Consider the following 15,453-nt stretch of genomic DNA (forward strand, 5'->3'; position numbering starts at 1 on the left):
CCTTTATGGAAACACTGAAATGGTAATGCTTTTCAATATTAAGTGGTACCTGTTAAACAGCATTCATGGCAATTCAGATAAGCAGTGATGGAAATGAATCAAAGCAAAATTCTCATACCCAAAATCTGGGAAAGGGGATAAGTCATTAATTTACAGAAAAAAATTAGCATAGCCAGCCTATTCTTTGTGTCCCTGTTGTTTTTGTCAAATCTCAATTCCACTGTAGGATTTTAAACTTTTCTGGGCATGACTCAATAGTACTAATTACTGATAGGAGACAGAAGATCTCTGCAATCCTGCACATCAATATTTGAAGTTCACATTTTTCATTAAAAAGAATACATATGAAATTATTATTTTCTGGCAAAGGAAGCTAAATCATTGCATCTTAAAGTATAACTGCAGTACAGAAACAAAGGACTGGATCAGTTGAATCATTAGGTTCACTTGTCTGCTGACAGAGAACCAAAGAGTAGATGTTTAGTCCAGAAGGATCCATTAACTAGTTATTGCTTTGCACTGTTTTAAAATGGAAAGTGGAAACCTGCTGCTACATTTGTTTTGTTTAATTGAAGTAGAATATCTGTGTTGCTTTGAAATGGATTCTATCACATTTGTGTTTACATGAATCTTTACATTTAATTTGTCCATTTATTTTCTTTCATTGTGCACTTTAAAAATAATTTTTAATGAGAAATTAATCTGTAATTCTGGGCACCAGTAGATGTCAGTATTGTTTTCATGCTTAAAAATGTAATTCATAGATATTTCTTAAGAATTAACCAGAACCGAGATACGTTAAACAATGTCTAGACCATAGCAACGAAGAAAATTCCTTAAGGTTTTTACCAATTTTCTTAATTTTCTGAGTTTTCTACTTTTAAGAAGCTCTGCAAACTAGGCTTTCCTAGGAAACATAAGATAAGAATAAGGAAGCTGTCAGTGTGTGAAATTATAGTATTTTTGACTGTCCTCCTTCTATCTTAACAAATATAGCAACAGGATTGCTTTTTTGGCTAACACATTTACAATTGGAAAACAAATAAAATACTGTTTTGAAAAATGATGGATTTTGTTTGAAATCTTGTTTTTGATGCAGTAATGCTATTTAGTTGCCTAGGATCATAAGATTATTTTGAAGACGAAGGCCTGTGTATTTCTCTATGAAGACTTGTTTAGTAGATTAAATGCCTTTTTTTTTTCCTTTGGAACACCTTAAACCAATTCATTGTATTCACTAAGTTTTTTATTTTCCTAAAAATCCTAGAGGTTAAAGGACATTCTGTGTATGTTAACCAGAAGAAATATAGCAAATTAGGAACCTAGTAATATTTATTTAATAGTTTAAAAAATGTGAATGCAAGAATATAATTTTAAGACTGATTCCATATAATCCTGGAAAACAAAAATGAGTATCACATGCTTCCGTATGAACAATAGATGTAGTGACGTTCTGAACTCTATTTTATAGAATTGTTTTAACTATTGTTTGCAGTATGTGTACCATTAGGCTTACTTTGTTTTGAGCAAAATCATGTGTTTTGTATCATATAATAGAAATGAAGTTTCACAGATTTAAATTAGTCCTCCATATAAAAGGAAGAAACGCTCCCTATTTGTGAGTTCATTGAGGATTATTACTGTAGTAACTATTATTATCAGTTTAAAAGAAATAAGTACAAGCACAAGTATGGAACTGTGCACAGAAGACTTCAATATTATGTTGCTTGAGTAAATGTTTGCCTTCCTTAACATCTTTACTGAGGACATAGTTCATCACATTTTTATAATACTGTTTCTTTGTCAGTCTATTCATTTGCAGCTCAGGATCTTGAAATGTTTTGATTGAGATGAAAATAGGTAACAAATGTTAGGAGCATCCTAGTTGTGTTCTTGTTTATTTACAACAATTTTGCAAAATCCTGTTTCCTGAAGTGCGTCAGGAACAAACGAGATCAGAAACCCATTTGGACTGTGCCATTGATCTGTGCCTCAGAAGTTCAGTCTTGTTGTTACCCCTCAGGATCATGCTTACAGAAGGTTCTGTTTTTCTGCTTCCAGCACACATTGACCATAAATCAATATCCTAATTCCTGCATCTGCAACCTGGGAAAGCGTCTTGGTGCCTATCTCAGCTTTGTTTTATTATGTTATTAGAGCCATGCTCACCGTATCTAAAATATCAAAAACGTGCCAGTTGTTGAGCATGGCGTGTTTTTAAAATTTTGTTATTTTTGGTTCCCTAGGCTGTACTGGTTGCGGCATTGCACTGTGGAGTTTAAATTTTAATAATACGAAAGATTTATGTGTTAAAGTATTGAGGAGAAATAAGTAAAATTAGCTTGCTTAAATATTAATGTATATATGTTAAGCTATCACCATATTCCCATCTGAAATGTTCTATCTCCAGTTTTTTTCTGTTAATTTCTTCATGGCTGTCTGGGAGAGACTACTTTAAGGACATTTCTAGAGTGCATCTTTTTTTTTTCTTTCTATTTTTTCCTGAACTTGCCAGTTGGGATATTCATTCCTGTTCTTGGTGAATGAATGTTTTTTGGAGTTCCTAACTCTGCTTCCATGGCTGTTTCCAGATGGTCAGGATCTCTGTTATTGTTTGATGCTATTCCCACTATGAGCTCTGACACCCATATCTTGCTTTTTCCTGGGGTGTAAAAGTAGTTTCTTTATTTCATTCCTTATTACAGGTATGCTTGTTCATTTGTGGAATACATTCCTCATCCAGATGCACAAAAAGCTCTGATTCAGAGTCTTGAAGTAGGTCTGAACAGTTCTTTATCTTACCCTTACTGTAAACCTAACACACATGTTAAAAATCCTGTGGTTATAAAATCTAGTGAAAGGATTTCTCATTCATTGCGACTGATTTGTTTAAACTGAACTGTATATCTAAATGCACTGTTCATGGACTTAATTTGCCAGAGACCTTTCACAATTAGTACCATAAATGTGATACAATCTGTAACGTACCTGTAGTTTAAACTTCCAGATTTCTTGCTTGAAAGTCTAGATTCTAGTGTGAAAACCCTATTCCCTTCCTTTCCTGGTGTTTAACTGATTATATTTAAGTAAAATGTTGGGTTACTTTTTGTCCTTCCCCTCTGTCTTCTCATTTAGAGCAGTTCCTCTTTATGGCTAGATTTTCCACAATATCAGCATCAAACTCTCAATTTTTGTATTACAATAAATCTGTTTTATACATATTTTTTAATTATATTATTTCCCAATGTTATTAGATCTAGAATCCTTTTTTGTAAAATGTGAGCGTACAGATCTGTATAAAGAATCTGTTTTCCTTCCTAGCAACAGCTTTCTTTTCTGCTGCAAGGATATATTCATGTCAAATAATAAATCCCATAGCCTCACAAAATGTGCCTGTCACCTCAGTTCTTCTTATTCCTTAAGAAGTAAGAGTTTACCTTACTATTACTACTTACTACTTAGTGGACAGTTTTCATTGATTTTGTTTTTATTTGTGAAAAGCAAGACTCTGGCACGTGTTCTTTATTAGCTTTCCATCATTTCCCCCTCTTTGCAGAGCAAAGACCAGATGGCAGTTGATACCAGAGTTACTGGTGGAGATACTGTCATGGCATCTGTGATACTAATTTTGTACTTTACTCTGCTTGGCCCAGGCCTTGTTTATGTCTTTGGCAGATCAGCAGGTCTCCTCTCTTTCCCTGGCAAAATGTTGCCTCTGACACGTGGCTGGCGATAGACTGTGTGAAGGTATCCTGCTGAGAGCAGAGGTCCTGTGCCCCTTTGTGGTGAGGGAGGAGGAGCTGAAGGGATACCTGGAACATCTGACTTTCTCCAGAAGTGAAGTCCCTCAGGGTTCGGCCTTCATCTACTCAACAAAATTAGAGTGATTAGGGAGCATAGTACTGCTGGGGAAAGGAAGAAGAAAGAATTTCTAGCCTATATATTTTTGGGGGATGTTGGTGATCATTAACTCTCAAAAGAACAGAACAGGGAATAAAGAGGGTACATTAACTTCCAAAGGGTTTTACTTTGGACTAACTCTGATTTGGTTCTTTGAACTGAAGGTCTGTTACCAGTTGCAGCACATCTTTTGGTTTAATTTTATCCAGAAGAAATATAATTTGTGCACTCTGTGATCCAAGGTAAAGAGTAGTAAGTAGAAAAAATATCAAAAAGCACACTTCAAATTCTCACTCCTGATTTGAATTAAGATGCTAATGTAGACGAACACTCACTATAACAACCTTAATAGTGGGTAGCTACAGAAAGGATCTTAATTTCTGTGAAACACATCTAGAAATGTACTGGTAGTTCTTAGAGAACTAAAGTATATGGATATCTGTAAAAAGAATCCACTAACAAAAGACTTTACAGGCTCAAATAATGGTGTGGAAATCTCATTCTAATCTCTTAATTACATTATATTCATTTTCTTCATGGGAGTCTATGCACAGATTGAATATATTAGGAAATGTTAGGAAGCAGTAGGAATTGCGTTTGGTTCAGGACTCAATTTTGCAGTTAGATTTGATCTTTAGCAAACATATCTTTTTTACTAGATATTAAGATTAAGCATTTTGGTAATCATTTTGAAATGGGCTAAGACCTCTGAATTTTGTTCACATCCCAGTAATTATAAAAGTGAAATTAATGAGTTTATTGTATCGTTCAATTTCAAAAGTCAGGAGCCTACCACTCTGTTAGTGAGCAAAATCAAAGACTCCAGACTCATTTTGATATTTGAAACATGTATCACAATGTAGATTAAAATAAATTAGATGCATTTTATGGTTTTTTGAATATTTTTAAAGTTTATTTTAGTCATAGTTTAATTTGTTTGTTGACGGACATATATTCTGAAAATGTTTTTCGGTTTAGTAGTTTCTTGAGTCTTCTGGCATCCTGGTCATCTGAATAATGATCTGTTCAGGCTTTCATCTACAAGATTGGATGGAAGTGTATTGATGTCATATTTTTTGCTCCTGATAATAGCAAATGTAGGCACATTTATAACTTCCTTGTTGTATGAATGTTTTTCAGTTTGCTCCAGAACACTGTTTCTATCAGAATTCAGGAAAATCTTTTGGTGTCATTACCACCATAATGCAAAATAAATGAACAGTGATGACTGCTGATACAAGCGAATTATTTCTTTCTGGCTCACAAAAACCTTACTAGACTTTTTACTGATTTTCTAATTGTGGGAACTCTAGGCAGCGTGCTGGCAATTGCCAACATTGTAATCTGCACTGCTGAAATCTGATCAGACTATCATTGAAGAACACCTTAGTAAAATCAAAAAATTAGTGGCTGCAGACATCTTTCCTTCATGAAGAAGCTACAGCAATGATAATTACAGGGTTTTGAGACAGAAATACATTGTAACACAAAGCTTTTTGATGAGGAGATAGTTGGAAGATCAGCCCTTATATGCAATAAACTAACTGCCTAAGAAGTTCTTTAAAAATACAAATACTTACATAGCTATTTTCCCAGGCATTGAGTTGGCTGAATCTAGAGGACAAGAATTGTAGAGTCAGCGCTTTGGTTATGCATTCAGATATATTTTGCTGGCAGCTAAGTTGTGTTCTGAGGTTTTCAATATAGTGTACAGTAGGAAGATGAATAAAATTGCTACTTCTTACTTCTTCACTTCTTCCTTCTTTCTGCCTCTTATCTCAAGTTAGTCAGGACCACTTCAAATCACTTTCTAAAGTTGTAGTTACTACCTCCATGTGGTTGAATAAATGCTCCCATCATTTCTTTAATGTAAGATCGTCTGAAGACAGACTCATAAACTGCATTTTTGTCTTGATTTATGAAGGCAGTGTACTGCTGTGACCTTTCCCTGAACCTTTTGAAACTGCACATAGCATTTTAAGAAAACCAGTGCCTTTTTCAAAATGATAACCCAGTATCTGAGAATAGAGTAGAAGTAGAGATTCTCTCTTAATGGAGAATAGTAGGGTTTTTTTATTATTATTATTACTTGACACTCCAAGAGAAGCAAAAGACTACAAACCATCTATTTATTGGCTATGGCACTTCATTTGCAAAGGTTTGGGTTTGGGGGTTTTGGGTTTTTTTTTGTTTTTTTTAACAGCTTAAAGGGAGAAATAGGTCATGACCTTTTTAGTCTTTGTGCATCTTGGACAAGCTGCCTAATAACTGATGTCTTAAATAGAGATAAAGTGCATCTGTAACACTTCTATATAAAATATAAATTTAAATCATTTGTGAGTTTTGTTTGAAGGGGTATATTGAAATAATGTCTTGCCCTGGATTCTTGGGCTTGATGCTCTGATAAATATTGATACTTACGTCTTGTGATACTATGTATGTTGTAGTTTTCAATGCTTTTAGCTAATTGTTAGAAAATAGAGATGATGTATAGTGTAGCACTTGACAGTGGCAGTTCCTAGCAAATGACTGAACTTCTGGATTTAGAGGTAGGAGGTATGCTCTAACTTTCTCTTATTTTAGAAATCCTTGAGAGGTCTGTAAAAGTCTTTGGAAGGAAAGCTGTAGGGAGACTTCGGTGTGTTCTCTGACTCTCCTTTGTCACAGCAGAAAATGAATACGTGGTCAGCATGGGTGACTAGGAGAGCTGGGCTTACCTAACCTACAGGAGGGCTGAGAAGAAGGTACATCTGCTAGCTGGGAATGTGTCTGGAGATGAATTTCTGAAAAGCAGAAGAAGCATTTAATCTGAAAGAGAAGGGAAAGTGGTGATAACTGCTTGCAGAGCCTGTAGAGTAAAAACTAGGAAAATATTTCTAACTTTGGAGCTGTGGGATTCAACAGCAATGTCTGGAGATAACAACAAACAGAAGACAATTAACCTCCTCCCCCCCCACGCACACACACACTTCTGATTTTCATGAGGCAGCTTAATAAACCTACAAAGCAAAGGGGTATACACAAGATACTTGCAGATACCAGTATACTGGCCTCATTAAGAACAGATTCCTCTATACTTTTATATTTTTCTATAATGTGTTAAATATTTGCTTATTGCTCATGTATTATATTTCATCAGTGTCAGATGTGTTTAAATATAGTAGCTTATAATAGTCACATAAAGCACATAATACTGGTGAGCAACATCCAGTTTGGATTATTTTCTAAAAAGTATGTTCTAAGCAAGCCATACATTTTGGGCAAGATTTATTTATGTTTAGATGAAATTCGGTGGACTGTCTTCTACAAGAAGGCAAAGCAAGCACAGATCTACTGGGAGGTCCCAGAGGAGGTGACCTAGCTGTGGCTCTGGAAATCTCAGTGTAGCTGAAATGCCTGTTCTTGTATATATGTATTCTTGTTTTAGAGGGATTTGGAGAATGACAAGAACAGGCTTTCAGCCTCTCTGGCTGATCAAGATGAAAGCCCGTTAGTGGAGGAAGCATGCGTATTATATACATATATATAATATGGAGGCCCCCAGTAGCTGACCTTAGCTGCTCAGTCTATGCAGTAGCTGCCTCTGGATCCCCTGGTCTCTGGAGTTGCTGCCACCCAGGCATGCAAAGGCCCACAGCTCCACTTCAGTTGCTGGTCCTCAGACCACCTCATGCACACCCACATGCACGCATGCAATGGATCCCTCCAGTAGCTGGCTTTAGACACTCAGGCTATCCAGTCACTGGCCCCTAGTTCCCCTGGCTTCCCAGTTGCCTCATGCACAGACACACGCATGCAAATGGGTCTTTCTGTTGGTCCGGACTTATGACCTTACCAGTAGCTGATCCCTGGACCCCAGAGTCTCTCCAGTAGCAGGCTGGGACCTCCTGGTCCCTGCAGTTGCCAACTGTCAGACCCCTTGGTCTTTCCAGTGTCCATCCCAGACTTCTTGCCATTCTGATCCCTGGCTCCTCTCTCCTTCTACTCGTGGATAGTCCAGCTTGATGCTCACTAGCAATCGCATACACTGACATATGCACCACACAACACACACACACGCTCTCGCTGCTCTCTGCAGCTGCTGGCACCGCAGCCACGTGGACCCCATGATTTGTGGTCCCCCTCCAGTTGCTGGCACTTAGATCTCCATACACACATGCGCAGAGCCCCCTCTCCCAGGAAAAAAGCTAGAAATGGAGTTTAATGAGAGGAGAGGACAGACTGCGGTGACAGGGCGCAGGGCATGGCCAGACAAGCATACTGACCAGCAGCCTGTTTACAAGCAGCCGGCCCCTTTTATCCCCTCTTCTCTATGCTTACCCACACTGGTTCCTCCCCAAACCACCTTGATGCCTCTCCTTACCTGCCTTTGGTTTTTCCCCTAAACATCCTATCTTAAGTCTGCACAATCCCCAAATGCTCTTCTCCTGCATCCCATGATGAGTCCCATACCTGGTAGGCAACAACCCTCCTCAGTCTGTAAGGTTGTAGGGGAGGCTCTCCTGTTCACTCAGCTGGTGGGTGTCACACCCAGCAGTGGGCCTGATGGCTCTTCTCTGGCAGCCCTGGCAGGAGCCAGGTTGGGGGCTACGTTTGCTCCGATTGGGGTTTCTCCCCATCACTGTTTCTCTGTGCTGCTTTGGGTTTATGGAGATGAGCCTTTAATCACATAACCTAACAGTTTGCATAATGGTGAAGTGGGGTGATTTGCCTACAAATAAATTTGTATATAATATAAAAAAATATATTATGGGTTTCATATATATAATATGATGTAAATATTATGTTATTTTATGTCTGTAATATATGGTGTATTAATAATAATTTTCCTGGTAAATTGTTTGTGTTAAAATACATTAACAACACCAGTGCTTTATTAAGTTAATTTGTTGTAATGGAATGTATTTAGAGGATGAGGAAGTTAGATAAATTATTTGGAAGGTAAGGCTTTTCTGGCACAAGGATTTTTTCTTCAGTTGTAGTCCAGATACCTAACCCAAAGGATTTAGACATTTGTGAACTTGTTGTGACCTTAATGATGCTGCTATAGAGTTTAAATTGTAGTGTGTGTATCTATAAATAGATACAGATATATAAACTATAAAGCTATATATGTAGTTTATATATGAAGTATTTATATATAAGCTATATATATATAAATTATATGGATATGTAGAAATTATATAGAGTTATATCCCACAATATATAGGCAACGTTTTACTCCGTTGGTTTAGCACCTATTTATTTACAAGTATATCAGTTCTCCCTTGCAGCATCATTAGGATCACAATAACTTCACACATCCAAATTCTTTGGTTTAGGTCATTGCACTACTACCAAAGCATAAGTCTTTGCTAAATATAGCTAAAGTAAATATAGAAAGTATAGTTTTATAGATAGATAATTATAAATATGAATTATATATTATATTAAAACTTTATATATATATATATGCACAGTATATATAGAATTTATAAAAGTTTATATATATTTGTGTGTGTATATATTTATAAACTAAAGAAAAAATTACATGATTTGGGTTTTCGGAGAGCTGTGTTCAAAGGATGATTTCTTGGGTGCTTCCTCTGTGATGATCAGTTGACTGCTAGACATCTTGGTCTGTCACATCAAAGAGATTTCAAGAGAAAAAAGAGCAAAGAAGTTTATAGAAAAAAAATTGCATTTTAGGAAGCTTCTTTGTTTTTCAGTAAGAAAAAATGTGAACTACTTCTCTTGATTTTTGCTTAAACCTGTGACTTTCTGTCATGATCTTAGTGTGACACGTCAGACTTGGACTCAGCAAAGGAATGAGTAGTTTTAGAACTCTTACATAAACTGTGCAATGTGATTGTCACAGCTGCTTTATAGAAGATTCTACATTATTTAGAAGGCTTTCTTTGCAATATGAGGTTTTATGATCTGATAAACAAGAATATGAAATGTAGCTTAAACGAGTACATGGGACCTATACCAAATACTTCACTAAAAGTGTATTAGCTTTATATCTGATCTATAATTTAGAAACCGTGAGTTAGAAGCACTTTCCTTAAATTGTAGGTCACCTCGGTTCGTACTATCCTAAATCTTCTATTTTGCAGGGCTGTTTGCCAGTGAAAACACTGAAGAGCTAAATCATTCCAGAGTAATTTTGTTTTTAAACTAGTTGGTGCTTGAGGAAAAAAAGTGTACATCAGTCATGTTTAACATGAATATTTTTACTTTCTTAAAGGAACTACCTACAGTTCTGCTTATTCATCAGATGGACAAACATGAAGGTGCATGGACCATATTGCCATTAATGAGAGAGTAAGTGTACTGAGTATTAGTTGTTTTCAGCGTTTTGTGTAACCTAGAAGATAAATATGAATTACTCAAACTTTTTTTCAGAAAAAAGTGGATACCTGTTTTTGGATGGGAGTTGCAACTTTATCTTTTCACTTTCTACTCTTTTCTTTAGTTTTCCAAAGCGATTTGCTGTTAAATTTCATTAAATCAGAGAAGGCTATTTTAAATATGAGAGGAACTAAAAAAGAAATAGTATAACATAACTGAACAACTACCTTCCTTAAATAGTTGTGTATTTTAAAATTATTAGAAAAGTAAACTAGTGAAAAGAAATAGCATTTACATTTTTCTCTCAGCTGCTCAAACTGTGTGAGGTGTGAAAAATTGCTGAATTTTTGATTCTTCACATTACTTGGTTAAATAAAGTGTTTTTTTTTGTTTTTTTTTTTTTTAGCAGATAATGAATAATACCTGTTTGGGGTTTCTATCATATATTGTTTACAGTGTTTCTAAGAGGTAGTCCTCCTCCGTAGTGAGGAGGTATAGGTTTCAACATCTTTTTGTAAGCTTGTATGGCCAGTTGTCATCTCATTATGCTCCAATAATACAGGAAATTTCAGATATCTTGTCTTAGCTTATGCAGATGGTTCCAAGGGAGACTTGCTGCATTTACACAGTACTGTGTTACAAACTATTAGGAAACAAAGATTGCCATTTCAGGAAGTCCTAAAGCTCCTTGGTACTGAAGGCTGTCCTTTGCCTAAAACCTGCATTTGAAATTGATGCCAGAGGCTCTGCAGCTTCTTGAGGCTTAGTTTAGTCAATATTATTCTTCCTCTGATGTAAACAGAGTTACTCAAAAGGATTCTTTTGTTCTGCTTTCCATTGCCTTCTATGTGAGTAGAAACTTGAAATGGTGCTTGTGTAGTACTTATCCATTTTATATATATTTATATTTATATATATATACACATATATTTATATAAGCTGTAAAAATAAGCAAAAGCAGAATAAAAGTAAATTGAAAAACTGAAAGATCAGAATCATCTTTGTTTTCTTAGCCCTTTTTTCAGTGATTGAATGGCTACTTTTCTGAATTACTTATGTCTCAATGACAAGGTTTAACAGAAAGAGCTCTTGCAAGATAGAAAAACTCAGAAGCAAAAATACAGATACTAGTTCATGTGACAAAGCAAAAGAAATTTCTTCAGTAATCAGGAATGGAATCTCGGTGGTTTTTCAGCTTGAAGAGAATTCTGGAATAACCAGTTCCATGTGTCTCCTGTTTTGTTCACCACTTTTGGCAGAAGAGCAGAATGAAGACATAGAGCAGTTTAGAAACAGGTACATGTTGTGAGGCTTGTACTGTTTAGGTTTTTTTTCAGTGGACAGAAGAGGAGGAAGAGAAAGAGATTAAGTGATTAGCCAGTTCTGCAGTGGTTGATGAAGCTAGGAATTGTGATGCCAGTTGCACTCAAATGGAAACTGCTTTCAGTAGAATGGCTTTCCTCAGTTCTTTAGGTATCACCATTTTTAAGGAGGTCTGTACACACTTATGACAATTCTTGATTTTTATTTCTTGGACACAGATTAACTTGGACAGAATATTTTCTGAAGACTTCCATCAAGTGTAATCTTAAGATCTCCATCACTGTATGGGGTTTACAGTGAATGAAAGTTTGCATGAAGTTTTTAGATTTGGTTCAAGCATGTGGTCAGTGTCAAACAGCTGTAATAAAACCTCTCATTAGGCAGTTTCAGGATTATTGCAATGGGTGTTAATGCCCAACAGGGGGGCTCCAGGGAAGAAATTTAAGGTACAGAGGGGAAGGTAACTTAAATTGCTGTCTATAAACTTCTGCCTTTATAAGTGCCTATTCCTATAGTATTTATGTATTTCTCAGTTGACATTCTTTATGTATCTATATTTCTTTCTCTCTGAGATAACTAATGCTATACAAATAGGTAGGAATGGAGGCAGTATCTTCATCTGTTTACTGTAGTGCTCTGATATGTAATTCTAAGTAGTAAAAGTTTCTGTTTGTGTGTAAATTTCCAAGTACTTATATCTGGGGGAGTGGAGGTTGAATCTATGATTCTGTTCGAAAGCCAGTTTTGTAGTAAAACATTAATTTCTTTTTTTTTTTAGCTTCTCTGTTACCTATGGTAGGAACTCCTCATGGGTTTTCTTCTGTGAAGAAGATACAAGAATACAGGTTTTAAAGCTTCTGGAAACACTTGGAAGATTTGACAGGTCTAAGGTAAAATAAAAATTTAGATATTCAATTTGCTTTAGAATGTGCTTGAATGGTTTTGGGTTTTTTTTGTTTTTTTGGTTTTTTTGATGAAACATGAGAATCATTTAAAGTCCTTTTTTAAGTACAAAATTGTAAATACAGAATATTGGAATTCCTAGTTATGGAACAATTTCTGTTGTCCAGAATTTCATGTTACAACATTGACTGTATGGTTCAGCCCCCAGCTTTTGGAGAGAGATATTCAAACAGCGTAAAATAGGGGGATAGAGTCCTGATGTTGAAGCTGGGAGTGGGCAAGGTATTGAACATGAAGCAGTAAGAGGGCATGTATAGCTGTTGAAGAGCTACTAAAACTGAATAAAAAGAAGATTCCTTCTGTGGATTTCCTAAAAATGCTGTAGCAGCAGTAAAAAGGTGGATATAGTCTGCTGTGTGTCTTTTTCCTGTCCATCATCAGTTCTGATTATCATCAGGCAGGATGATTCATTAGCTCTGACCTAATATGGGAGGGCATTTATTGCATTCTGTTTCTGAACTGTCTTGGTGGTAAGAAAGAAGTAAAATGTTAACCTACTGGAAAAGAAAGACCACCGAAAGACTTGCACAACAAAAGAAAAAGCCAGTCACCAAAAACAAAGTAAACTTGGCAAGGCAAATGATAAGCTGTTAATGTTTAGAATTCTAAATGTTCTGAAAACATTCAGCCTGATGTCTTTCATTGCCTGGACTAAAAGAAACCGAAATCTCCTTTCAGAAATATGCTTCTCCTCTGTATTGTTACCTTGATCAAGTATTGAACCCTACTTCCAGACTCAGTTTGGTATATTTACTTCTGTTGCAGGCACTTGGCCTTGTCATGTTTCCACACAATTCTTTTCCAAAATGATAACCATAATAATTTAGAGATCTTATATTTTTAAAATACTCTCTCTTCAAAGTGGACTACTAAATATTTTCAGGCCTTTGGAACATAGTCATTTGTTTCAGAAGCACCTACTTCAAATTGATGTCCTGAGAATTCATAGAAATTTTTGTTTTGGATGCTGTCCACATGCCAGTTTTAATCTCTCCTTTGCAGTACATGTAAATCCTCCTATAATAACAAATTATGTTCCAGCCTGCACTGAAAGGGAAATAAAATGTTTTGCTTTTATACAGAGTAATGGTCATCTTAGTATAACAGTCCATAACTGATTCCTTGTATAATATAATAGTCCATCAGTTATATAATTTAAGATGTTGAGTTAGACCAGAATGAGTTCACTCATTATTAATTTTATCATGTCAGCAGTCTGCATAATAAGAAGCTGGCGCACATTAATCACAATAAAATATGTACAAGGAGCGTATAAATAGCTGGTGAATCTGCAGCTTTTCAGTCTGGATATGTAGAGATTAGTAACAGAACTTTAAGACTGATGAGAATGTAATATGCATGGAAGTAGAGATGTGAAAGCACCATAAGAAACCATGGAGGAATTATTTATTTATTTTATTTATTTATTTTTAAAAGCCTGCATTAATAATGAAGGACACTATTGATAGCTGTAAAACTAATAATTGGCAAGGAATGTCTGATTTACAGCAAGACCAAAGGTGAACGTTCAGGTGACTCAACAGCAGAAACCTGGGCACTGATAGCAGGAGGACAACAGCAAGGTTAAACCAAATTGTATGTGGAAATATATGAGGAGTGTGCCTCTTAACAGGAAGACAGATTATAGCCCTGAAGATACCCAAAATAAGTAAACCAAGATGATGGGCAGCAATACCACAATAGCTATTGACACTTAAAGGGTATAAGGGATCTGTCTAAGAACAGGTTTGTCTTTGAGGATCATAAGACCTCAACAGGGAGGGTGCAACAGCTGAAATGTCTTGTTCTCTGTGTCGGACACAAGGCCTGGCAGGATGAATTGGACACATTTGCCATAGTGTTTGTGAGTAAGTGGATACAAGAGCAAGTGGGTTGCTTTACACAGCAAGCTGTGTAAAATCACTTCCCCCTGCCCTGAAGTGTGGTATTGATTTCATTGCATGAAATTTTTCAATATTAGTTAAAGTGTTTCAAAAATATGGAGTGCCCTTACTAAAGGGAGGTGATTTTTGCCAATTTTGAAGCACAGTATTTTAACTGATCCCATGGATGGTAGTTACCCACAATACAATGAATTCTTTTCTTTTTTCACCTACTTTTTTTTCACAGGTAGAATATGATTACAATCATGCCTCTTGTAAGCCAAATTATAAGTTCCTTAGTATATAACTGATTTCATCTTTGCTTGTAAAGCCAACCTGCACAGACCAACTTGTCCTATAGAACACTGATTATTTACTATTTTGATTTGAACAGACAAGCATGGAGAATATCAGCTGTAACCTAAAATGCCTTCGCAGTGTTGATTTGTGACTTAATATTTCCAGACATGATATTCTGTGAAAGCCTGAGGAGGGTATATGTATGGGTTTAATTTTCTATGTTTTATAGAGAAATGAAATTAAAGGGTTTTTTTTAATCCGTAAGCTTGAGAGAAAGTTTATTGTTTTAGTGTCAAAATTAGCACACAGAATTAGGATAAGAAAAGATTTTTATGCACTGTCTAACACAGCAGTCAAGGTTCTGAAAAGAGTTGTCTGCAGCTAGTATTGCTATATGAAAATGTTAATATTATCTGTTTCTGAAATGAACAGAATGCTTTTGTTATGAACATTTTGAAGCCCTGGAGACCCTAAAGTTAGAGTTTAAAAATTGTTTGCACAAAATACTTCTAAAGAATTATTTTGATTTTCCAAAGAGATTATCTTTGTGCATAAAAATTAGTGTATTTGCCCATCTTCTTTCACCTCTGTTGCACTGTCACACTATGAAGGTTCAATAGCAACAACTGAGCCAGTAATATAATAATAATAAAAAAGATGTTTATTTCCTCACACAGGTTCTTGGATTAGTAACATCCATTAAAATAATGCGATTACTAATTTAGAAAGGATAACACAAAACCGTCAGTTA

At 35.7% G+C, this 15,453-nt stretch overlaps 1 protein-coding gene across 3 annotated transcripts in view; it reads left to right on the forward strand.

The window, feature by feature from the left end:
- B3GLCT (beta 3-glucosyltransferase) overlaps positions 1 to 15,453 on the forward strand; it is a 65,537-nt gene that overhangs the window by 24,816 nt on the left and 25,268 nt on the right. For all 3 annotated transcript variants that reach the window (XM_067291000.1, XM_067290991.1, XM_013962116.2), the window contains exons 5-6: positions 10,130 to 10,206; positions 12,335 to 12,446. In XM_067291000.1, the coding sequence (XP_067147101.1) occupies positions 10,130 to 10,206; positions 12,335 to 12,446 (189 nt within the window). The remainder of the gene's footprint in view (positions 1 to 10,129; positions 10,207 to 12,334; positions 12,447 to 15,453) is intronic.

Source organism: Apteryx mantelli, chromosome 1, assembly GCF_036417845.1.
Source record: "Apteryx mantelli isolate bAptMan1 chromosome 1, bAptMan1.hap1, whole genome shotgun sequence".
Classification (NCBI taxonomy): domain Eukaryota; kingdom Metazoa; phylum Chordata; class Aves; order Apterygiformes; family Apterygidae; genus Apteryx; species Apteryx mantelli.